This window comes from Eschrichtius robustus, chromosome 16 (assembly GCF_028021215.1).
Source record: "Eschrichtius robustus isolate mEscRob2 chromosome 16, mEscRob2.pri, whole genome shotgun sequence".
Classification (NCBI taxonomy): Eukaryota; Metazoa; Chordata; class Mammalia; order Artiodactyla; family Eschrichtiidae; genus Eschrichtius; species Eschrichtius robustus.
In genome coordinates, this window is record NC_090839.1 from 53,261,398 (window position 1) to 53,287,876 (window position 26,479).

At 40.7% G+C, this 26,479-nt stretch overlaps 1 protein-coding gene across 1 annotated transcript in view; it reads left to right on the forward strand.

The window, feature by feature from the left end:
* LOC137750398 (ATP-binding cassette sub-family A member 17-like) overlaps nucleotides 1–26,479 on the forward strand; it is an 80,389-nt gene that overhangs the window by 31,724 nt on the left and 22,186 nt on the right. The window contains 7 exon segments of the mRNA XM_068524765.1: nucleotides 1,998–2,164; nucleotides 7,120–7,305; nucleotides 7,613–7,823; nucleotides 9,839–9,989; nucleotides 13,183–13,281; nucleotides 24,509–24,713; nucleotides 25,318–25,536. Coding sequence (XP_068380866.1) covers nucleotides 1,998–2,164; nucleotides 7,120–7,305; nucleotides 7,613–7,823; nucleotides 9,839–9,989; nucleotides 13,183–13,281; nucleotides 24,509–24,713; nucleotides 25,318–25,536 — 1,238 coding nt within the window.

Here is a 26,479-nt window from a genome sequence, read left to right on the forward strand (position 1 = left end):
TATGCCCAGGAGTGGGATTGCTGGATCATATGGTAACTCTATTTTTAGTTTTTTGAGGAACCTCCATACTGTTATCCATAGTGGCCGCTCCAATTTACATTCCCACCAACAATGCAGGAGGCTTCCTTTTTCTCCACACCCTCTCCAGCATTTATTATTTGTAGACTTTTTGATGCTGACCATTCTGACTTGTGTAAGGTGATACCTCACTGTAGTTTTGCTTTGCATTTTTCTAATAATTAGCGATATTGAGCATCTTTTCATATGTCTGTTGGCCATCTGTATGTCTTCTTGGTAGAAGTGTCTATTTAGATTTTCTGCCCAGTTTTTGATTGAGGTTTTTTTTTATATTAAGCTGTATAAGTTGTATATTTTGGAAATTAATCCCTTGTTGGTAGCATCTTTGCAATATTTTCTCCCATCCATAGGTTTTTTCATTTTGTTTATGGTTTCTTTTGCTGTGCAAAAGCTTTTAAGTTTAATTAGGTCCCATTTGTTTATTTTTGTTTTTGTTTCCCTTGCCTTAGGAGACAGATCCAAAAAAAATATTGCTACAATTTATGTCAAAGAGTGTTCTATGTTTTCTTCTAGGAGTTTTGCAATATCCGGTCTTACATTTAGATCTTTAATCTATTTTGAGTTTTTTTTTTGTATATATATGGTGTGAGAAAATGTTCTAATTTCCTTCATTTACATGTAGATGTCCAGTTTCCCCAGCATCGCTTCCTGAAGAGACAGTCTTTTCTCCATCGTATATTCTTGCCTCTTTTATCATAGATTAATTGACCATAAGTGCATGGGTTTATTTCTGGGATTTCTATCCTGTTCCATTGCTCTATGTGTCTGTTTTTGTGCCAGTACCATACTGTTTTCATTACTGTAGTTTTATAGTATAGTCTGAAGCCAGGGAGCATGATTCCTCCTGCTCCGTTCTTCTTTATCAAGATCGTTTTGGTTATTCAGGGTCTTTTGTGTTTCCATACAAATTTAAAAATTTTTTGTTCCAGTTCTGTGAAAAAATGCCATTGGTAATTTGATAGGGGTTGCACTGAATCTATAGATAGCCTTGGGTAGTATGGTCATTTTAACAATAATAATTCTTCCAATCGAAGAACACTGTATATCTCTTTACATCTCTTTGTGTCATCTTCAATTTCTTTCATCAGCGTCTTACAGTTTTCCGAGTACAGGTCTTTTATCTCCTTAGGTAGCTTTATTCTTAGGTATTGTGTTCTTTTTTATGCGCTGGTAAATGGGATTGTTTCCTTCATTTCCTTTTCTGATATTTCATTGTTAGTGTATAGAAATGCAACAGATTTTTGTGTACTAATTTTGTATCTTGCAACTTTACCAAGATATGTGTCCATATCAATTTTTTTAATTAAAAAAATTTTTTTTTAAATTTTTGGTTGCATTGGGTCTTCGTTGCTGCACACAGACTTTCTCTAGTTGCATCCAGTGGGGGCTACTCTTCATTGCAGTGCACGGGCTTCTCATTGTGGCTTCTCTTGTTGTGGACCATGGGATCTAGTCATGCGGGCTTCAGTAGTTGCGGTTCTTGGGCTCTAGAGTGCAGGCTCAGTAGTTGTGGCACACAGGCTTATTTGCTCCGTGACATGTGGGATCTTCCCGGACCAATCCCCTGCATTGGCAGGCGGATTCTTAACCACTGCACCATCAGGGAAGTCCTCCATATTATTACTTAATGCTTATAGCCATGTAATTTGCTTTACGAACACCTATGTGTGTTTTATACAGTTAACCAGATTGGAACTCATCAAAAGCAGGAAGGACATCTCCCATCTCTACTACCCCCAGATGTCCTCATACACTGTTGTAGAACATATACTCCTTGGATGTTACTGACTATGACACGAAGAATAGGGTAGTATGTGTGAGAACAAGCAAACAAAGCAGAGGACATCATTAAGCCTTTGTACTGTTGTGGCTCTGAATGACAATGATTTTAGGATATTATGTCTTCCACTTGCTTCTAGGTCTTATTTCCCCTTCAAGTGGACAGGCATATATCAATGGATATGAAATTTCTCAAGACATGCTTCAAGTCCGGAAGAGCGTGGGCTGGTGCCCCAAGCATGATATCTTGTTTGATAACTTGACTGTAGCAGAACATCTTTATTTCTATGTTCAGATGAGTCAGTGGGTGAAAGACTTGGTTTCCTCTGTATACTTTCTTGAGGATGGTAAGATATCCTGCAGCTCTCTGACTCAACCTCAGAGGGACTTGAAACCTCTTATGGACACTATTCCCTAAACATTCAGGAAGAGGAAGGGGTGTGACATTTAAGATTATTTAGTTAAAGGATTTCTAGAAAGTGTTGTTTTAATTTAATTCTTTACTTCTTTTTAGATGAAATTCACATAACATAAAATTCACCATTTTGCTCATTTTACAATACAAAATTTAGTAGTTTTAAAAATTATATTCACAATGTTGTGCAACCATCACCACTATCTAATTATGGAACATTTTCATCACCCCAAAAAGAAACCTGGATCCACTAGCAGTCACTCCCTCTTCTTCCTTCACCCCAGCTGCTGGAAACCACTAATCTGCTTTCTGTCACTATGGATTTGACTCTTCTGAGTAGTTCATATGAATGGAGTCATACAAAATGCGACCTTCTGTGTCCAGTTTCTTTCACTTAACATAATGTTTTCAAGATTTATCCATGTTGCAGCAAGTATCAAAACTTCACTCCTTTTAATGGCTGAATAGTATTCCATTGTATGGAATTGTATGTGATATCTTGTTTATCCGTTCATCAGTTGATGGACATCTGGGTTATTTGTACCTTTTGGCTATGTGAATAGTGCTATGAATATTAGTCTTCAAGTTTTTGTTTAAACACCTTTCAGTTCTTAGGGATGTATACCTAGTAGTGAAATTCATGGGTCATAAGATCTAACTCTGTGTTTAACTTTTTTTTAAACTTTCTGAGGTACTTCCATTCTAGTAGCTGTGAATTGGTATCACATTGTGGTTTTGATTTGCATTTCCCTAATGACTAATGATATTAAGCATATTTGCTTATGGGCCATTTGTTTATTTCTTTGGAGAAATGTCTATTCAAGTCCTTTGCTCATTTTTCAATTGGGTTGCTTATCTTTTTGTAGTTTAGTTGTGAGAATTTTTTTTATGTATTCTAGATGGTAGACCCTTATCAAATATATGATTTGCAAAAACTTTCTCCCATTCTGGGCATTATCTTTTCCCCTTGTTGATAATGTTCTCTGATGCACAAAAGTTTTAAATTTTGATGAAATTCAAGTTATCTATTTTTTCTTTAGTTGCTTATGCTTTTGATGTCATATTTTAAAAAGTGTTGTGGGACTTCCCTGGTGGCACAGTGGTTGAGAATCTGCCTGCCAATGCAGGGACACAGGTTCGAGCCCTGGTCTGGGAGGATCTCACATGCTGCAGAGCAACTGACCCCATGTGCCACAACTACTGAGCCTGTGCTCTAGAGCCTGGGAGCCACAACTACTGAGCCCGCATGCCGCAACTACTGAAGCCCTCATGCCTAGAGCCCATGCTCCGCAACAAGAGAAGCCACTGCAATGAGAAGCCCACGCACCACAACGAAGAGTAGCCCCCACTCGCCACAACTAGAGAAAGCCCGCACGCAGCAACGAAGACCCAACGCAGCCAAAAATAAATAGGAAAATAAAATAAATAAATTTATTAAAAAAAGAACTAATGTTTGAAAGTCTTAGAACGAAACATAGGTGTAAATCCTATGCAATGCTTTTTATTTTTAAGATTTATTTATTTATTTATTTATTTTTGGTTGCTTTGGGTCTTCGTTGCTGCGCGTGGGCTTTCTCTAGTTGTGGCGAGTGGGGGCTACTCTTCGTTGCGGTGCGTGGGCTTCTCATTGCGGTGGCTTCTCTTTTTGGGGAGCATGGGCTCTAGGCTCACAGGCTTCAGTAGTTGTGGCACGCGGGCCCAGTAGTTGTGGCTCTCGGGCTCTAGAGCGTAGGCTTAGTAGTTGTGCCGCATGGGCTCAGTTGCTCTGCAGCGTGTGGGATCTTCCCGAACCAGGGCTCGAACCCGTGCCCCCTGCATTGGCAGGCGGATTCTTAACCACTGTGCCACCAGGGAAGCCCCATACGTTAGTTCTTACATTTAGGTCTTTGATTCATTTTGAGCTAATTTTTATATGGTGTGAGGTAGGTGTCAAATTCATTCTTTTGCATGTGGATATCCAGTTGTCCAGCACCATTTGTTGAAAAGACTGTTCTTTCCCCATTGAATGGTCTTGGCACCTTTGTCAAAAATCAATTGACCAGGGGACTTCCCTGGTGGCGCAGTGGTGCAGAATCCGCCTGCCAATGCAGGGGACATGGGTTCGATCCCTGGTCAGGGAATTAGATCCTGCATGCCACAACTAAGAGCTTGCATGCCGCAACTAAAAAAAAAGATCCCACATGCTTCAACGAAGATCCCTCATGCCACAACTAAGACCTGGCGCAGCCAAATAAATAAATAAATATTTAAAAAAAGAATCAGGACCAGCCAAAAGAAGAGACATATAGGGTGATGTCTGGGAGGGTCCCAAATGAAAAGCTTCCGTGTCTTCAGAATGTGTCACGCTCCTGGCACATTGCTATATAGAGGGTAGCTCACCTAAGCTTCAAGTGTCTAGTTTTTACTGGGGTTTCATTACATGGCCGTGAATGATTGAATCATGGACCTCGTGACTGAGCTCAGTCTGCAGTCTTTCCCTCCCAGCTGATTGGGAGGTCAGATTGATATCATGGCTCAAAGCCCCAACCATCATATCACATGGTTGGTCTTTTTGGTATGACCAGCCCAGATCTTGATCACCTCATTAGCATAAACTCAGGTGTGGCCTGAGGGTACTACCAGCAAAGACACCCCTATCACTCCAAGGATTTAGATGCCCCTCCCATTAACTGGGGACAGAGGCCAGCCAGATTCTTTATTATACAACACTTACATTGATTTTTAATATGCTGAACCTTCCTTGCATTCCTGGGATAAATCCCACTTGGTCATGGTGTATAATCCTTTTAACATGCTGTGGTACTTAGTATTAATAAGTCATATATTCAAGTACAGGTTTCTGGTAACTGACTGTACTGCTGAACTGAATGAATAAGCATTTTCAGAACTCTAATGAAAAACTGATGAACTCATAAAAGTGCTAACAAAAGATCAAGATGAAAAAAAAAATTAATTACATGGGACTGAGTGAACTGATGAGGATGAGTATAATTTTTGTGACTTTCTGTTTGAATTAAAAAAAAAAAATCCCACAGGGACTCAGAGGCAAAGAATATACAAATCAATTTTCACTGCAAAGTAAAGGAGCTGCTACAGTGGAGGATTACTGGACTGAATGTCAATATTATGACATAGTATGAGTGTGTTTCATGTTTGGTAATTGCAATCATTGTTGCTTTTGTTGTGGTCATCCATGTACAATGCTTGATGTCAGTCTATTTATCTCTTGTAAAAAAAAAAAGAAAAAAAAAGTCATATATTTAAATGGTTCAAGATACAAAAGCCGGGAATTCCCTGGCAGTCCAGTGGTTAAGGCTCCGCATTTTCACTGCCAAGGGTCCGGGTTTAATCCCTGGTCAGGGAACTAAGATCCCACAAGCCTCATGATGTGGGAAAAAGAAAAAAAAAAAAAGATGCAAAAGCCTTTTGTTTATCCCTTTCCCTGAAGGTAGTAAGTTTATTGTGTATCTTTCTTATGTACAGTTTATGTATATACAATAGTCCCTGCTTATTTGTGGGGGATTTGTTCCAAGACCGACAGTGGATGCCTGAAACCTCAGATAGTACCAAAGCCTATATATACTATGTTTTTTCCTATACATACATACCTATGACAAAGTTTAATTTGTAAATTAGACACAGTAAGACATTAAACCAATAGCTAGTGGGAAGCAGCCACATAGCACAGGGAGATCAGCTCAGTGCTTTGTGACCACCTAGAGGGGTGGGATAGGGAGGGTGGGAAGGAGGGAGACGCAAGAGGGAAGAGATATGGGGATATATGTATATGTATAATGGATTCACTTTGTTATAAAGCAGAAACTAACACACCATTGTAAAGCAATTATACTCCAATAAAGATGTTAAAAAATAAAAAAATTTAAAAAAAACCAAAACAATAACTAATAATAAAATAGAACAATTATAGCAATATACTGTAATTAAAGTTATGTGAATGTGGTCTTGCTTTCTCTCTCTAAGAATATCTTATTGTACTGTACTTACCCTTCTTGTGATCTGAGATGATAAAATGCCCATGTGATGAGATGAAGTCAGGTGAGTGATATAAGCATTGTGACACAGCATTAGACTATTGACCTACTGACAATACATCAGAAGGAGAATCATCTGCTCCAAGTGATCCTGGATCATCTAGTCATGACAACGTCGATGGTTGGATGTCAAGGGCAGACGATGTCGATGGTTGGGGATCCCGAGCAGGACAGAGCTGGATGGCACAGGATTTCAGAGTTCAAGATACTCAGAACGGTGCACAATTTAAAACTATGAGTTGTTTATTTCTGTAATTTTTAAAAATTTATTTATTTATTTATGTATTTTTTGGCTGCATTGGATCTTCGTTGCTGTGCGCGGGCTTTCTCTAGTTGTGGTGAGCGGGGGCTACTCTTCGTTGCGGTGCACGGGCTTCTCATTGCGGTGGCTTCTCTTGTTGCAGAGCACAGGCTCTACATGCTCGGGCTTCAGTAGTTGTGGCATGCTGGCTCAGTAGTTGTGGCTCGAGGGCTCTAGAGCGCAGGCACAGTAGTTGTGGCACATGGGCTCAGTTGCTCCGTGGCATGTGGGATCTTCCCGGACCAGGGCTCAAACACGTGTCCCCTGCATTGGCAGGCGGAGTCTTAACCACTGTGCCACCAGGAAAGTCCCCTATTTCTGTAATTTTTCATTTAATATTTTCAAACCACAGTTGACTGTGGGTAGTGGGTAACTAAAACTGTGGAAAGCGAAACCTCAGATGAGGGGGGACTGCTGTACAAGCAAAATGCTTGTTGGACACGCCAGCCTCCCGTCAGAAGCCCCTGCCAGATCTCTGTCCTCTGCTATTTTAGCTGAAAGGCTTGTTGTGCCAGAAGTGCCCTGAAGAAATCAAATGCGTGCTGCACATCCTCAGTCTGCAGGACAAACGGGACTCCCAGAGCAGGTTCCTGACCGGGGGAATGAGGCGCAAGCTCTCCATTGGCATCGCCCTAATCGGCATCGCCCTCATCGGCATCGCCCTCATCGCAGGCTCCAAGGTAGGGGGTGGCAGGGCCTAGCTTCCTGAAAGACACAGGTCAGGGCCCCCACATGCAGTAGAAAAACACGTTGGGTCAGCAGGGCCCAGAAGTGTCACTTTCTAGTTCCCACTTGGCCTGGGCTGGCTGCAGGCCCTTCAGCCATGGCCCAGGCACCTCAGCTCTGGACGCCCTGGATGGGCAGTCTGGTGTGGGTGATACTGCTGAATCTTCATTGACCTCCAGTCACATGGGGCCTGCAGCGCAGCCAGCCGGGGCCTGGGACATGACTCTGCCGTCATCACAAGGCCATTCCTCTGCCCTTCAGGTGCTGATGCTGGACGAGCCAACCTCAGGCGTTGACGCCATCTCCAGGAGGGCCACCTGGGACCTTCCTCAGCAGCACAAAAGTGACCACATCATCCTGCTGACCACCCACTTCATGGATGAAGCCGACCTGCTGGGAGACCACATTGCCATCATGGCCAAGAGGGAGCTGCAGTGCTGTGGGTCATCTCTGTTCCTGAAGTAGAAATATGGTGAGTGGCCCCGGGCAGGCAGCGGGGAAGGCAGCCGAAACTCCATTCTGTGTGGGGTCAGCGTTGCTGGTCCAGTGTGCTGGAGAAAGTATCCACTGGTAACGTTCCTGAAGGGCCACTGAGATCAGGCAGGGAGAGGCCTTCTCTAGACATCCTGTTCTGCTACTTGTGGGTAAAGACCTGAGGCCCCAGGCAGAGGGCCTTGTGAGAACGAAGAAGGAATGAAGCAGAAAAAATCTCTGAGACTTGGAGTCAGAAGGCCTGTGTTTGAGTTCCACTCTGGTAGTTTACTCCCTTTTCATCCTTTCTACCAAGTTAGTTCATCCTTTTTTGGCCTTAGTTTTCTGATCTATAAAATGGAGATTAAGATACCATGTTCCTCAAAGTGGGAGCTAGAGCATGCAAAAGCACGAGTTGTTATTTCCACAACTGGGTGTACTCCTCATCAGGATCCCACCACAAACATCCTCCCCTTGTTTTCCTGGACCCCCAGCCCTCTGGGTTTCCCTCTTATGTCTCTGACTGCTCCTTTGCATCACTTCTACTTCTAAACATGGAAGTGCCTTGGTTGCTTTACTATTCTTTCTCTGCCCACTGACTTAGTGATCTCATCCAGTGTCCTGACTTTAAATACTTACCTGGCTGAAAAACATATGTATCTCTGGCTGGACCTCTCAACTGAACTCCAGATTTGTGTATTTAACTGCCTACTCCACACATCCACATAGACAGTGAACAGACCTGAAAGACTTGTCCAAAACCTGTGCAGAGCTGAGCTCCAGCTCCTTACTGCCAAACCATCTCCCCCACAGTAAAGGCAGCTCCATTCTTCTAGGTGCTTGGCCAGCACCTTGGGGGCTCCCTGATCCTCTGTCTCTCATAGCCCATAACTGATCCATCTGCAAACTCTTGTGACCTTGCCTTCCTCCCACCTCTACCACTTGTTAGCGCCCTGGTCCAGGCTGCCATTCTTCTACCTGCATTATTGCAGTTGCTTCTAACCCACCCCTGGTCTCTGCCCAGTTGTCAGAATGAGTGTGTCACTCTTCTGCTCAGTCCACCAATGACTTCCTGTCCCACTGAAAGGAAAAGGCAGAGTTCTGGGAGTGGCCCAAAGGCCTTGCTTGGCCTGGTCCTATTACCCCGACCACATTTCCTAAAGTTCTTCAGCTGCTTTGCTCTGCTCCTGCCTCATGGCCCCCTTTCTTATCCAGCATACTGGGCCTGCTCCTTCCTCCGGGCCACACATTGCCATGCCTTCTCCTCTTCCTTAGGTCTTCAGTCCTTTTACAGATGTCACATTCTCAGTGAGGCTTTCCTTGTGACCCTGTTTAAAGTCACAATCCCCGATACTCGGTATCCCCTCCCCTGTTCATCTTTTGCCTTAGCACTTGTCACTAATATACTCTAAATTTTACTTATTTATCTTATTATCTGTCTCACATCCCTTTAAGGAAAGCCCCTTGAGAGTAGGGATCTTTGACTATTTGGTCCACTGCTATGTGCTCAGTGCCTAGAAGAGTGCCTGTCACATCATGAGAGCTCAATGAATGTTTGTTGAATGACTGCATTGCCAGCAGTGCAGTAACAGGTGTTACTAGTAATTTCTGAAAGAATGTTTAGAATACCATAAGGTATGTATCCTCAAAAACATAATTTAATTATGATAGAGGTATGCTTGTTCTTAACCTTAATGTTCAAGGGCCCTACCTACTAAGTTTTCACTTCCCCACATTAGTTATCACTTAAAGAGAGTGTTGCCCTTAATACAACCCTCCTTTATTTTGCCTAGCATTGCTAAATGTGCTATTATCACCTCCCAACTATGGAGTAGAAGGTAAGACTCAAGAGTAGCATTATAGACCTTCAGAGGCAAGTTCACTGTGGTTTAAATTCAACCCCGCAGGGCTCACCAGCTTCTCTATCCTGTGGAGCTATCCTGTTCTAGGATACAGAACACTAAATGTGACTAAAAAGGGTAAAACTGTTTCATGATCTTTTAACTGTTGTTTCAGGTGCAGGATATTATATGACTTTAGTGAAAAAACCTCACTGTAACACAGAGAAGATTTCTCATCTGATTTATCAACACACACCAAATGTAATTTTCCAGTCTAGCACTGGTGAAGAAATAACATTTATACTTCCTAAAGAGAGCGTGCACAGGTATGGACCTGAGAGGACTGGAGTAATTGTTTGCATGTACTGAGTGTGCAGTTGTCTCTCCTATCCCTGTCCTCGCCAAGGGCACTCGAAGCTGTAATGGTCTGGATCCCTAGGCCTTTGGTATTTCCTAGAAAGACACCACACCCCAGCCAGAGTGCACTTGAAAATACAGAACTCTGATCATGTTTCCTCCTCCTTAAAAACCCTTGATGGTTCCCAGTTGCCTTCAGGTTAAAATCAAATTCTTTAAGATGGCTTTAGAGGGGCCCTTGATTGTGTGAACTCTAATTACATGCACCCAAGTAACTGAGCTCAGATGAAGAGTTTACTTGATTTTCCTCTAAATTACAGTTGACCCTTGAACAACACAGGTTTGAACTGCGTGGGTCCACTTATACACAGATTTTTTCAATAAATAGGTTACTATGGTACTAGTACATTACTACACTATCCCCGTTTGGTTAAATCTGCAGATGTGGAACATTTGGATATGGAAGGCTGACTATAAAGTTATAAGTGGATTTCTGATGTGGGGTGGGAGCAGAAGTCAGCCCTGTAATTATCTCAGACCTCAGATTGGTTCCTAACACTTCCCTCTCTCCCTCTCCTCAGTCCCCATGTTGCTTTCAGATAGGAATCTTACCTTATACTTCATTGAGAAAATAAACACCATCCAACAAGAACTCTATTTTATCCCTATCACAAACCTACAAACTTGCTTGCTTCGTCACCAGCCCAAGTACCCACCCACCTCACCTTCTCAAGAGTTCACTTGTTTGATAATTTCCTCTCTCATCTACATCACCAACTTCTCTCTCTTTGGGTCATTTCCATGAACATATTAGTGTGATCTGGAAAAACACTCTCTTGAGCCTACCTGTCTTTCCAGCCACCACTCCATGCCCTGCAACCCTGCACAGTCAAAACTCTCTAAAACTGGGCCAAGCATGTTGCCTGCTTTATCTCATCACCCATGCATTACTCAGTCTACTTCACAGTGGCTTTCAAACCCTTCCATCCAAACTGGAAAAATGCCTATTCAGATCTTCTGCCCATTTTAAAATCAGGTTGCTTTTTCTTTGATATTGAGTTGAATGAGCTGTTTATATATTTTGGATATTAACCCCTTATCAGTCATATACTATTTGCAAATATTTTCTCCCATTCAGTAGTTTATCTTTTTGCTTGTCAATAGTTTCCTTTGCTGTGCAAAAGCTTTTAAGTTTAATTAGGTCCCATTTGTTTATTTTTGCTTTTGTTTCCTTTGCCTTAGGAGACAGATCCAAAAAAATATTGTTACAATTTATGTCAAAGAGTGTTCTGCCTATGTTTTCTTCTAGGAGTTTTATGACTTCTGGTCTTACATTTAGGTCTTTAATATATTTTGAGTTTATTTTTGTATATGATGTGAGAAAATGTTCTAATTTCACTCTTTTACATGTAGCTGTCCAGTTTTCCCAGCACAACTTAATGAAGAGACTGTGTTTTCCCCATTGCATATTCTTGCCTCCTTTGTTGTAAATTAATTGACCATAGGTGCATAGGTTTATTTCTGCGTTCTGTATTCTGTTTCATTGATCTATTTGTCTGTTTTTGTGCCAGTACCATATTGTTTTGATTACTGTAGCTTTGCATGATACCTCCAGCTCTAGACTTCTTTCTCAAGATTGCTTTGGCTCTTCAGGGCCTTTCGTGTTTCCATACAAATTTTAGACTTATTTGTTCTAGTTCCGTCAAAAATGTCATTGGTATTTTGATAGAGATTGCATTGAATCTGTAGATTGCCTTGGGTAGTATGGTCATTTTAATAATAATAATTCTTCCAATCCATGAACACAGTATATCCACCTCTTTGTGTTGTCTTGAATTTCTTTCATTAGTGTCTTATAGTTTTCCAAGAACAGGTCTTTTATCTCCATAGGTAGGTTTATTCCTAGGTATTGTGTTCTTTTTTATGTGACAGTAAACGGGATTGTTTCCTTCATTTCTCTTTCTGATAATTTGTTGTAAGTGTATAGAAATGCAATAGATTTCTGTATATTAATTTTGTATCCTGCAACTTTTACCAAATTCATTGATGAGTTCTAGTAGTTTTTTTGGTGGCATCTTGAGGATTTTCTATGTATAGTCATTTTCACAATATTGATTCTGCCTATCCAAGAACATGGTATATTTTTCCATCTGTTTGTGTCATCTTCGAATTCTTTCATCAGCATCTTATAGTTTTTTTTTCTGTCTTCCAGTTAGCTGATCCATTTTTCTGTATTGTTTAATCTACTGTTGATTCCTTCTAGTGTATTTTTTTTACTTCAGTTATTGTATTCTTCAGCTCTGTTTGGTTCTTCTTCATATTTTCTAACCCCTTGTTAAACTTTTCACTGTGTTCACCCATATTTCTCCTGAGTTCTTTGAGCATCTTTAGGATAATTACCTTGAACTCTTTATCAGTTAGTGACTTCACTTAGTTCTGTTTCTGGGGTTTTATCTTGTTCCTTCATTTGGAAAATATTCTTCTGTCACCTCATTTTGCCTAATTCCAGCTGTTTTTATTTTTATGTATTTGATAGATTGGTCACATTTCCTGATCTTGGAGAAGTGGCCTTAGGTAGGGGACATCACATCCTATGCATCCCAGCAGTGCACTCCTGTCTGGTCACCACAGCTCTATGCTCTACAGGTGTTTCCTATGTGGGCTATGTGTGCTCTTCTGTTGTGGCAGGCTGGCTACTATGGGCAGTCTAGTAGGTGTGGCTGACTCCCAGTCCAGTTGTTGCCAGGCTCCCACAGAAGTTATTTACCTTTTCAGCACTGTCCTCAGCGAGCCGTTGAGAGGATTCACAGAGTTAATATATGGAAAAGGGCTTAGAATGGCCCCTGGCATTTAGTAAGCACTCCAAAAATAGTACTGTTATTTCTTCTTGCTCAAAATAAAAGAGATTAATTAATATTTACTTTGCATCTGCAATGTGCTAGGTATATGTTTGATTTATCCTTACAGAAAGTTTTTGAAGTAAATGCCATTATGCTCATTGTTCAAGTTCAGAGTCATGAAGCTAGAGAGGGACAGGGTTGAGATTTGAACAAAAATATTCTAGACTCCATAGCCCATGCTTTTTCCTCTGTAGAAAGCCAATGGTGATAATGAGGGATTCACCTTCCACCATTGAGGAATAAAACTGTTCTTCTGTCCCAGGTTTGAATCTCTATTTACTGACTTGGAACTGAGGCAGGAAGAGCTGGGCATTGCCAGCTTTGGGGCCTCTGTCACCACTATGGAAGAAGTCTTCATTCGGTAAGCAAGTACAAAACTATAGACTCCAGGAATCTTAGTGTTGGAAGGGATTTTAAACATTGCCCTGTGCTTGAATCCTTTCTATAACATCCTCACTGAATGGTCTTCCAGCCTCTGACTAGTACTTCCAATAATAGAGATATTGGTTAATGCAGAAAATATTGAATGTAATATCACCCAACAAACAAAATTTTAACATAAATTTCTAGGAATGAAAATCAAAAAAAATATTATACCAGTTGGGATACTTTTGATTGTAAGTAACAGATAACCCACACTCAGCTGGTTTATTAGGAAGGTTTATTATTTCATTTAAAAAGATTTCCCAAGTTAGGGCAGCTCTGAGATTGGCTGATTCATCCACCAAGCTATTTGAACGTAATGAAGCAGGGATGCTGGCTCAATGCTAGGAAGGCTTTGAGGGGGCATTCCAGGTAAACTACCCAAGAGGCCACACTAGGCCATAAAGTGGCAAGAAGAACAGGTGAGTATTTTACCCAGTCTGGTAATATTTGTCTTCTAAATGGAATATGTAGGCTATTTACGAGTATTATTTATGATACATTAAAATTTATATCTATCATTTTATATTTTATACTAGTCCTGCTTAGTCTATATGGCTTATTCTCTCCCTTTTTTGGATTATTTTTTCTCATTCTATATTTTCCTCCCTACCCCACACTAGCTGGAAACTATATATTCTTATTTTATTATTTTAGTGGTAAGCCTAGATATTGAGATACACATATGTAATTTATCAAAGTCTCAGGTGAATTAGTATCTTTCCTATGCTCCTGGAAAATACCAAGACCTTGGAACACTTTAATTTTATTCACACACATCCCACCATCACCACCTTATATGCTATTGTTATATATTTTAATTCTCTTTTTTAACTCCACAAAACATTATTGTTGTTTGGGGAAGACAATGGTCATTTAAATTCATGTACATAGTTAGCTCTTTCTGTTTTTTCCTCGTGCTTCTCCAGTAACTTTCCTTCTGCCTGCAGTACATTCTGTACCACGTCCTTTACTGTTTTTATGCTGGTGCCAAACACTCTCAGTTATTTTGGTCTGGAAATGATTTTATTTCTCCCTGATTTTTGAAGGATATTTTTCTTGTCCATCCTTTTGCATTTATTCTAACTGTAGCCATATATTTTAGATGTATTTCTTATAAACAGAATATAGCTGGAGTTTAAAAAAACATTAATTTGTCTATCTTTACTTTTTAAATAGAAGCTTTGGTCCTTTACAACTAATAAAAATTCTAATTCATTTGGTTTTGAATCTACCATGTTATTCAGTGTTTTTTATTTATCCCACCAATTCCATATTCTCTTATTTCCTTTCTGGTCTTTTGGATTGATTTAGTGGATTTGTTTGTTTTTTTACTTTGTATTTTCTCCTCTGTTAGTTTAGAATTTGTAAGTTATTTTGCTGTTCTCTTGGTGGTTATCCTAAGATTACAATGTGCATTTTTAACGTATTAAAGTTTACAATAAACTAGTACATTTCACATTCCAGACAATGCAAGGTACATAGCACACTTAAATTCCATTTATTCTACTTACAGAGATATGTGCTATTTCGTTCAACTATTTCAATTCTGTGTATTTTTAAAAACCCATAAGACATTATTGTTTTTTGTGTAATCGGTATTCATTTAAATTTAGCACATATTTATAATATCGCTTACATGTGGAATCTAGAAAAATGATACAGATGAACTTATTTGCAAAGTAGAAATAGAGACACAGAAGTAGAGAACAAACCTATGGATACCAAGGAGGGGAGGGGGCGGTGGGATGAATTGGGAGATTGGGATTGACATATATACACTATTGATACTATGTATAAAATAGATAACTAATGAGAACCTACTGTATAGCACAGGGAACTCTACCCAATGCTCTGTGGTGACCTAAATGGGAAGGAAATCCAAAAAAGAGGGGATATATGTATACGTGTAGCTGATTCACTTTGCTGTACAGCAGAAACTAACACAGCATTGTAAAGCAGCTATACTCCAATAAAAATTAATTAAAAATAAATTTAGCACATATTTACCCTTTGCATTGTTCTTTAAACCTTCATTCACCCTTAAGCTTCCATCTAGAACTGTTTTCTTCCTGCCTAAACAATATCTATTTCCTTTAGTGCAGATTTTCTGGTGATAAAGTCTCAGAGTTTTTGTTTGCCTGAAAATATATTTTTGGCCTTGGTTTTTGAAGGAATTTTTCCTTGATATAGAATTCTACTTTAGCAGGGTTTTTTAAACACTTCTACAATGTAATTCTATTGTCTTCTTTTTAAAACAGATTTACTGAGGTATAATTTACATATTGTAACATTAATCAGTAATTCATACCATGAAGTTTGATGGCTTTTAGTAAATTTACAGAGTTGTGTGACCATAACCAAAATCCAATGTTAGAACATTTTCATCACTCTGAAAAGATCTTTCATGTTCATTTGCAAACGTTCCTTGTTCCCATCTCTAGCCCAAGGCAACCACTAGTCTACTTTCTGTCTTTATATATTTACCTATTCTGGGCATTTCATAAGAATGGAATCATTTGGATTCATATGCAGAAAATCATATAGTATGTATTTTATGTCTGGCTTCTTTCACTTAGAAGAATTTTTGGAGGTTCATTCATGTTGTGGCATTTATAATAAATACTTGTTCTTTTTTATTGCTGAATAGTACTCCATCATATGGATAGATCATTTTTGCTTATCCATTCCATTCTATTGTCTTCTGGCTTCCATTATGTCCACTGATATGTCAGCTGCCAGTATTATTTTTATTCTTTTAATGCAATCTGTCCTTTACCTCTGGCTGCTTTTAATATTGTTTTTTCTTTGTCTTAGGTTTTCAACATTTTTACAGTGATGTGCCTTTGTGTGGTTTTCTTTGTGTTCCTCTGCTTAGGATTTTTACCACTTTTCACAATGTGTTTGCTGATATTGGTCAGTTTCGGAAAATTCTCAACCAATCTCTCTTCTGATCCTTCCTCTCTTTCCACTCCTCCTGGGACTACTACTTATGCATGATTTTTCCCTTTCAGGTGCTCATGTCTGTTATACTCTTTTTTTGGCTTGTATTCATTATCTATTGCTGCATAACAAATTACCCTAAAACTTAGCAGCCTTGAAACAACAAACATTTATTACCTCACAGTTTCTGTGGGTCAGGAGTCCAGGAGCTGGTAGATAGGTGGTTCTCGCTGAGGGTCTCCTGGGAGGTGGTTGTAGTCAAGCTGTTAGCCAGGGCTGCAGTCTCTAAAGGCTCAACTGGAGGAGGATCCACTTCCAAGTTCACTTCTGTTGTTGCTGGCTGACCTCAGTTCCTTGGTATCTATTGGCCTCAGTTCTTCACCATGTGGGCCTCTTCCCAGGTTGCTGGAGTGACCTTGTGATATGGCAACTGGCTTCCCCCACAGCGAGTAATCAGAGAAAGAGAGAAAACGTGACCAAGATGGAAGCTACATTCATTTTGTAACCTAATCTTGGAAGTGACATTTTTATCACTTTTGCTATATTCTGTTCATTAGAAGTTAGTCACTAGGTCCAGCTCACAATCAAAGGGAGGATATTAGCACAAGCAACAGAAGGAAAAATAAACAGGTAGAACTACATCAAAATAAAAAAGCTCTGCACAGCAAACAAAATGATCAACAAAATTAAAAGGCAACCTACTGAATGGGAGAAAGTATTCACAGACACTTATATGATAAGGGGTTAGTATCCAAAAAATATAAAGAAGTCATACAACTCAATAGCAAAAAAGAAAAAAAAAATCCAATTTTTAAATGGGCAAAGGGCCTGGATAGACTTTTTTTCCAAAGAATATATTCAGATGACCAACAGATACATGAAAAGGTGTTCAACATCACTAATCATTAGGGAAATGCAAATCAAAACCACTATGAGATAACACCTCACACCTGTTAGAATGGCAGAGAGACAGGAGATAACAAGCTTTGGCCAGGATGTGGAGAAAAGGGAACACTTGTGTTCTGTTGGTCGGAATGTAAAATGGTGCAGCCACTATGAAAACCGATATTGAAGGTTCCTCAAAAAATTAAAAATAGAGGGACTTTGCTCGTGGCGCAGTGGTTAAGAATCTGCCTGCCAATGCAGGGGACACGGGTTCGAGCCCTGGTCCAGGAAGATCCCACATGCCACGGAGCAACGAAGCCCGCAGGCCACAACTACTGATCCTGTGCTCTAGAGCCCACGAGCCACAACTACTGAGCCCACATGCCACAACTACTGAAGCCCGTGTGCCTAGAGCCCGTGCTCCCCAACAAGAGAAGCCACCGCAATGAGAAGCCCATGCACTGCAATGAAGAGGAGCCCCCGCTCGCCACAACTAGAGAAAGCCTGCGCACAGCAACAGAGACCCAATGCAGCCAAAAATAAATTAATTAATTAAAAAAAAATAGAACTACCATATGATCCAACAATTCCACTTATGGGTATATATCTAAAGGAAATATACTCACTACCTCAAAGAGATATCTGCACCCCCATGTTCATTGCAGCATTATTTACAACGGCCAAGTTGTAGAAACAACCTAAGTGTCCATCAGCAGGGGAATGGATAAAGAAAATGTGATTGATAAACACACACACACACACACACACACACACGCTATTTGGACATTAAAAAAAAAAAAAAAAAAAAGAGGAATCCTGACACTTGCAACAACATGGATAGGCCTTGAGGGCATTATGCTCAGTGAAATAAGTCAGACACAGAAAGACAAACATTGTATGATCTTACTTATATGTGGAATCTTAAAAAAAAAAAAAACCTCATAGAAACACAGAACAGATTTGCGGTTGCCAGAGGTTGGAGGTAGGGGTGGGGGAATTGTGTGAAGGTGGTCAAAAGTTCTAACCCTCTAATCACTTGTTTTTTGTTCCCATGGCAACCAACCCCCATCCTTTGGTGCTTTCCAAAAGTCACTCCATTAACATAACAAAAGACACTTTTATGGCTCTCATCACTTAGAAATTTACAAGGGTTTTAGGCGCTCTATTCCAGAACCAGGACAAAGATCAAATACATATTTCTTATTATAAATCACAATAATCACAAAAGGTAATAATAAAAACTTCATTTCCTCATGATTTGGCTACATTTTACTATTATCAGTGCTCTTGAGGTTATCTTTACATCTACTTACATCTGTATGATGGAAATGTTATGTTGATAATTTGAAATCAATCATGGTGAGAGTATTTACAACATGGAAATTGATAAACACTATAAACTGGGGTTTAGTTTATTGCTTTGTTGATTGTCTAGATTAAAAAAGTAATGACTGAGAAAATGTTAATAGCGTGAATTAAGCTTAAAAGTATGTCATATCTGAAGCAAATTCATTAAGAATAGAATTTGAGGAAATACTCTTCCAGTATTAAAAAAATGTTATTCAATCCAACAAAAATGTTGCTCACCTCATGGATGAATGAGTGAAGTTCTGACATACATCTTTGTTGTTTCACTTTTATCTTAATCATTAATGTTACTTAAACCATCAACCAATGTTCTTGTCAGAACTACAGAGAACCACACACTACTGCCTCCTGCCCGCAGCCACATAAGGGCACCACCCTGAGAGCTGACCCTCCTGCCCCAGTCCAGCCTTCAGACAACTGCAGCCTGGCCAATAGCTTGACTACAGCCTCAGGAGAGACCTTGAGACAGAACCACCCAGCTGAGCCACTCCCAAATTCCTGACCCACAGGAACTAAGTGAGATCCTAAATGTTTACTGTTGTTTTAAGATGCTGGGACCTCCCTGGTGGTCCAGTGGTTAAGACTCCATGCCCCCAGTGCAAGGGGAGTGGGTTCAATCTCTGGTCAGGGAACTAAGATTCCATAAGCCATGTGGCAAGGCCAAAAGATTTTAAAATAAATAAATAAATAAATAAAGATGCTAAATTTTGGGATAATCTGTGTCACAGCAATAAATAACAATTAATTCACTGTCTTTTGCAGAACCATACTGGAGGGAAAGTGAGTCACCTGTTTACTGGATTATTTTGTTGTGGCAAATTCCCAGCGGTAGAATAACTGGCCCGAAGACTATGAATAAAAATATGTTTCTTGACCTAACAGTTTGCTGCCAACAATGAATACATCTTTTTGCCTTGGTGTGGGGGGGTGGTTTGGGGCAAACTTTTTCTTAAAGGGCCAGATAGTAAATACTTTAGGCTATGTAGGTTTAGTGGCATAATCAAGGGTATTATGTAAGTCACTTAGATAACCATCTAAACATGTAACCATTTAAAAATGTAAAATCCTTTCTGAGCTGGATTTGGCCTACTGGCCATAGTTTACAAACCCCTGTCCTAGAGCGTCAGCAATGCTGCATTTTATAATTTATAGTTTTGCTCATAGAATAGATATTAGTGATATTTTTGTTTTAATTTGTATGTGGTATCTTTTAAGGGAAATAATGAAATCTATTTATACTAGTGTTGCCTCAGTTATTTGGAAAAGCCATTGGTCAGTTAATTCAGTTCTTATTTAGTGCCTACTTAAGAACTTTCTAGCCAGTATATACTTGCTAGCAGTATGTAATCTTGGTGCAGCTCTTTTTTCTCTCATTATTGTCCTAACTTATTTTTTTTATATCTTACACAACTTTCATTCTTTAAATCCAAACAAAATGAAATGTGTTGTGATTTTGAGAATTTTTATTTCTTTTTGTTTCTGGTTTGGTTTAGGGTTAGTAAGTTGGTAGATTCCAGTATACATATGCAATCATCAAGCTTCCCTCCTTCCATTCTCACCCGCTGGTTAGCAGAGTTCCTGTTAACAGAATTAAACGTCTTCATTCAAGGATTTTCTCAATACAGTCCAGCCTACCAAACCAACCAAACACTGGGGTGAGCAAATATTTCAAATGCATGCAAGAAAGCAGATTTTTATTTCATTCTTGGAATCATGATATTATTCTGTCAAGAAGTATATATCAACCTTTAATAAGGGCTTAAGAAAATATGTGCAGATTTTAGGCATAGAAGATTGGCTCTGCTGGGTTTCAGCAGTACCACGCTCTTTGCTCCACTTCAAAGTCAGAATGCTGGTGTTTTCTGACTAGGATCAACACAGTGGAAGGGAGTATCAGAAAAGATCTAGAAAAGGTCGTGGCCATTCCTTTCACCAGGAAGAAGAAAGAATAAAAGCATTAAATCTACTGGCCAAAAAGCATACTTAATCTTTCTTTTTAATTTTTCACTGTGAAACAGATCATGTATTGTACCACCTGGAATTTAAATTTTTAAAAATATATTCTTATGAAATACATGGACATTCTTTTAATGCTTAAAAAAAGAATATTGATATGCATTTTATATAGTGGTCTTGATTTAGCTATCTATAAGGTATGTTGCAAAATAATGAGACTGGTTTTCATGGGTTAGTGAAGAGGTTAGTCTCACTGTTTCATAGTCTTAAATCACCTATTCAAGGGGAAGCTGCCATTCATGGAGCCTCCGAGTTGGAAAGGGTCTTGGGGGTCATCTAGGCCAGTGCCTGTCTTATACGGGAGGCTCTTCTCCAACCCCCAGGAAGGATCTATCCGGCCTCTACTTGGCCAAGCTTTGCTTTAGCAAACAGCTCTGGAACCTTCCCAGGAAGTATTTCTCAGAGCACCACCTCTGATGAGTTATTAGCAGTGCCTTTTAATGAATGTTTGAGGGGAAAGAAGCTTCCATCATGTCAAATGTGGGAAACTTGGGGGGTGGTGCTTGGTAGAGATTTTCAGGGATTCTTTGGTATTTTGAGAACAAGGAACACTGGCGCCTGAGGCTTGAAGGCCCCGCTGCCTGCCCCAGCTAGTGCAGCACTACAGAGAAGCTGGGTGGGAGCATGCAGTGCCCACCTCCACAGTCTGCTGCCTCTGGGCCCAGCACTGGATCTTGGGATCTCAGTGCACACGACTACACACTTTGACATTTACTGTCAATGCCACAGGGACATCTCTGTGCGTGTCCTGCATACTTACACAAGTATACCTGTAGGATACATTACTAGAAGTAAAATTTCTATATTAAAGACTGTGTGAATATCAAATTAATTTTATTCATTCAGCTAATTTGTTTTCTAAAAAAGGTCATACCAAATTAAAACGCCAGCAATGGCATTTTCCTCATATCCTCATCAACTTAAAATTTTTGCCAATCTGGCAGGTAAAAAACAATTGTATCATGTTTATATTTGGTATCTGTTTAGGCTACTCTTCCAGACTCTTTCCAATCTGTGCCTTCTTTTTCTGCCATTAAATGTTAATCAAATAATTAAGTCAAAGAATTTTAATCTGAAGCAATTTTTAACATCATCAAAATGTTAGACACAATATGAGAGAATACAATTGGACGTGAGCCACGTAACTGCCTGCCAGCTTCTACCTGTGACCATGTTAATGTTGTTTCCCCCTTTTTTTAAATTGTAGTTCAGCCTTCTCTGCCAACAGTTCTATGCCATGTTCTTGAAAAGGGCTACATATTCTTGGTGCAACTCGATGATGATGCTGTCAATACAGATCCTGGTACCTCTGGTGATCCTTATGGTCAGCCTCTCATTCCTCAACTTCAGTACAAGCATGGAAAATGTCCCATTGGAGTTGACCCTAAAAAACATATGGTCAAAAAACAAACAAACAAACAAACAAACATATGGTCAAACTATTGTTCCATTCTTTATTTCTCTGAATTCCAGGCTGGGTCCTCAGCTTTCAGAACATTTTACAGATATGCTCATGGCTGAGGAACAGATTCCTCTGCAGCTGCTAAGTAAGTACCAGGCCCAGGAAAATGGGGCAGGAAGCAGGCCCATTGCTCCTTGTAGTGAAGCCATGTGCTTCCAGGCCACGTGATGCTCCCTGAAGTCAGAGTGAATAGCTAGAAGTCTCAGAAAAACATCTTTCAAAAGCCAAACGACAGGAAAGGGAGAGTTCCCAGAAATGAGACCAAGTTGTGTCTTTCTAGGGACTAAAGCATGTCCAAAAATGAAACTGATAAATTTTCTGTTACATTTGAATGTATTAAGAAGAGATTTACAGTCCCTCCCACAAAGGGAGTTTGTGGATGACTTAGTGATAGATGTAGAGAAAACTAAGCAAATGAGAAAAGGAGAACATTATTAACTTCAGAGGGGGAAAGTTGTACAAAAAAAGAAACATGTCATACTGCTTGGTTCAGCTGTGAATAATTTTTACTTTGTCATAGTAATGTCAAAACTGACTATTGATTAAACCGAATTTATTATACAACTCTAGGGGGAGGAGAGGGGAGGGGAAGGCCATAGGGGGCAGGGATAGTCATAAAAGAACAAAATCCTTGCATCCAAGATAGGATGTCAGTAGAGAGATGGGCTATTTAGCAATCCAGAGAAACACGAACTAAATGATTTCAAAGTGGTTGCCTCTGGTGAGCAGGTACCAGGGATGGTGATGGGTAGGCCATGGCACTGCCATTTCTCATTATAAGTTTTATATAATTATTTGATTTTTAAAATTATATTCATGTGATATTTTAATTTAAAATAAAAATATTAAGCATTTTTTTTAGTAAAGTAAAGAGACCAAATGCAGAACATGATGTAGCAAAGTGGTTGGGATTACAGTGACCTACCTCTCCAAACCTTGGTTTCCTCTTCTGCAAAATGGAAAGAATAATAAACCTTGCCTCACATTGTCATCGGAGGATTCCATGAGAGAGTGCCTATCATGAGCTTTGCACACTGTTAACACTGGCACTCAATAACCTTCAGCCACTGGTACAATTATCATTATTGTGGGGGTTTTTTTGGTTTTTTTTTTCAATTATCATTATTGTTGTTGCTGTGATTGAAGGTCCCTTCCAGCACTAAAAATTCCAGAATTCTAAGTGGGTCATATACTTCACTTGGCACTGTGTGCTGGAAGTCCAGTGATGAACAGTATTACTACCAGCCCTTGATGAGCTTCTAGCCCAGAGATCATATGGATAAGTGACAGTAGTTACAATACAAAGGAACAGTAAATGATGGTCTCATAGACATGTCTCAGCCTTGGAGGGCCAGAGGACGCTCCAGAGTTAAGAACCTAAGGTGTGAATAGGTACTGACCCACAGCAGGGGAATGTAACCCAAAGAACATTCCAAACCATGAGAAGAGCATTTGTAAGCATGGGGAACGGTGAGTCCTTAGGCATGGCTAGAACTTCAAGACAGGAAGCGGAGTCTGGATAACAGCTGGGCACTGTAGGTCGTGTGCAGGAGGTTAGCTTTATCCCAAGAGCAGGGAGGAGTCACTTGAAATTGTTGGGTAGGGTGCGTGTGATCAGACATGTCCTTTCACATGAGACTGGAGGGACTGGATAGGAGGCAAGGAGCTCTGTTAGAGCCACACAGTCCAGGCAAAGGTGGTGGGGCCTGGGCTGCATCAAGGCCATGGGGAGGAGGGGAGTAGACAGAGCTGAGATTTAAAAGATGACTAGACAAGACTTTTTTATACTGCTCCAGTCAATGAAAGGAAAACTTTCTTGATGCCCTGGGGTCATGGGGCTCGGGCAGGAGGCAGCCCTGTGGGCAAAGGGGATCACTGGAATTCAGAGCACGGACACGTCAGGAGGAGCCCACTTTCGGATGTAGGCGGGGGTTAGTGATGAGATAGATACCCAGAAGGAGCAGTGGTTGGGGGAGGCCAAAGGCGAATCCTCTCTGCCTCACTGGGCCTGGTGTGACACTCTCGGATGGTCTGCTCTCTTCTACGTTCAGTAGAGCCATTCCTCCTGAAAAAGTTAGAGGAGGAGCCCGAGGTCTTTGATCAGAACTACCTAGTGGCAGCTTCCTTTGAAGACGTGGGGAACCACCCCATAGTGACAGCGCTGTTCAACAACCAGGCGTACCATTCCACTGCCCTGGCGCTGGCACTGGTGGACAATGTCCTCTTCAAGTTGCTTTCTGGTGCCAGGGCTTCAATAACGGTATTCAACCACCCTCAACCTCAGTCAAACAGGGAGACCTCGGAGAATATCTTGTACGAGTATGTGCGACTTTCCTTCCCTCCTCAGTGCTTCTCCCTTTACCACCTACTTCTTCCTTTTTTTTGTTTTGTTTTGTTTTGTTTTAATCACAAATTGTTATTTTGGAGTATGGTTGCTGTGAGCAGTTCTACTTAAATGGCTACCTCTCTCCTTATATCCTGTCTTTTACAGGGGTCCTAAAGGACATTATCTTGTTATCAACTTACTTTTTGGAATGGCTTTCCTGTCTAGCTCTTTCTGCAACTTGACGGTCAAAGAGAGATGCATCAAGACCAAGCAGGTCCAGTTCATCAGTGGCATTTACGTGGCTACTTTCTGGCTCTCGGCTCTGCTGTGGGACCTCATCTCCTTCCTCACCCCCACTCTGCTGCTGCTGGTGAGCTGCATGGTGCTAGGGCCTTTCCCCTGCACATCACAGGGGGCTTGCCTTGGGGACCCTGTGAAGAACCAGAACCCTACCTGAAGTCCAGGCTGGCAGCTAAGCCCCTGACTGGCCACACAGGGTGTGAAAGCACCTTCATTGCTGACCCTCAGTAAAAGATGATTTCAGTCCCAGCATCATTAGGAGCAGAGGGGCCGGCTCTAGGGTCTCTAATTTGTGGCTTCCCCACAACTGCTGCCTCAAACTAGTAAATGACAGTGCCTTGGGGACAGTGCCCAGAAATAGCTCACCAGGGCACTGAGGGTTGCAAGTCTTTGGTGGTGACTGAGTTGTGCAGTTGAGGTTCCCTGGTCATTTGTGCAGAATGGATCACGTCCTCCTTTGTTCTGCCTCTGAGCCCCTGATCTCACTGCACTGATTTCCAGGGGCAGAGCCAGCTGTCTCTGCACCGCTGGATGAGTAAGGGAAGGGAGTTGCCAATGTAGTACTGCTAACACCTTATTTACTTTATTTTTAAAATTGAGATTATCATATCCTTTCTCTAATGCTTAGGACTGACTCTTAGTGACTTTTCCAAATTCTACCCCGCTTTCCTAAGGTGGTGTTTTTGTACTATGATGAAGAAGCTTTTACACACCCGGAAAACATCCCTGCTGTTGTCTTGATGCTAATGTTCTATGCCTGGGCGATCATCCCCTTCATCTACCTGACCAGCTTCTGCTTTGACAATGCGGGTAGCGCCTGTGTTAAGCTCATCATCACGCTCACCTTTTTAGCATCGGCCCCCTTGTTCTCGTCTCAGTCACAAGTGAAAAAGGTGAGGACCGTTATGGCTACACATCACACAGCTTTAACTTTCCCTCCAGCAGCCACAGAAGTTGTACCCATGAAAACGTGTGTCTGCCAGGGGCCTGTGTGAGGCTCTTCTCAGCAGCTGTCAATGGAAGAGCCCCAAACTGTCAACGTCCCAAACATGCATCTCCAGGAGGACAGAGACACACAGTGGTTATATTCATCAGCAGAGTATGCTCAGCAACAAAGAGGGAACAGACGCTCACCACGTGCAGCAGCGCAAACATCAAAACAGGGTGCTGCGTGGAAGAGGCACACTCTGAGCCAGAAAAGCGTTTGGCTCAGAGCTGGGGGGAGGGGGTCCACTACATGGAGACCTTAGGGAACTTTCTGGAGTGTTGGAAACATTCTGTATCTTGATCGAGGTGTTGGTTACATGGGCATAAATATTTGTCAAAATTCATCAAACTGTCCACTTATGATCATGCATTTCACGGAAATAAATTATTCCTCAGTTTAAAAGAAGGTAATAATAAGCCAGGGTTGGACGAAGGCTGCTTGGTGACGTGCAATTAGAGTCAAAGAAACTGAGGGGTGAGCCATCTTCACACCACATCCTTTAAAACCGACGTCTTCATGTCTGTGCTGCCGTCTCTCTCTGGGTCAGGGTTGGATATCCATGATCATATTTTACCTCTGTAATGCTTTTTTTCATTTGTTTTTATGCTGACCACCTCCTTCAAATTGATTTTGGGGTTTTGTTCGTTTCTTTCTTTTAATTTAAAAATATGTTAACAGCTTCTTCTGCTTTCATCTTGGGAGTCATTCTGTCTCTTAAAGGATGTGTGTGTATTCCCTATTTTGAATTTATTTTACTAGTCTAACAGAGTTAGTGGTGCCTTTTCTAGTTCTCATACATACCACCTGTGGAATTTCAGAGACGGAATTATTTTCATCTGAGAGGATCA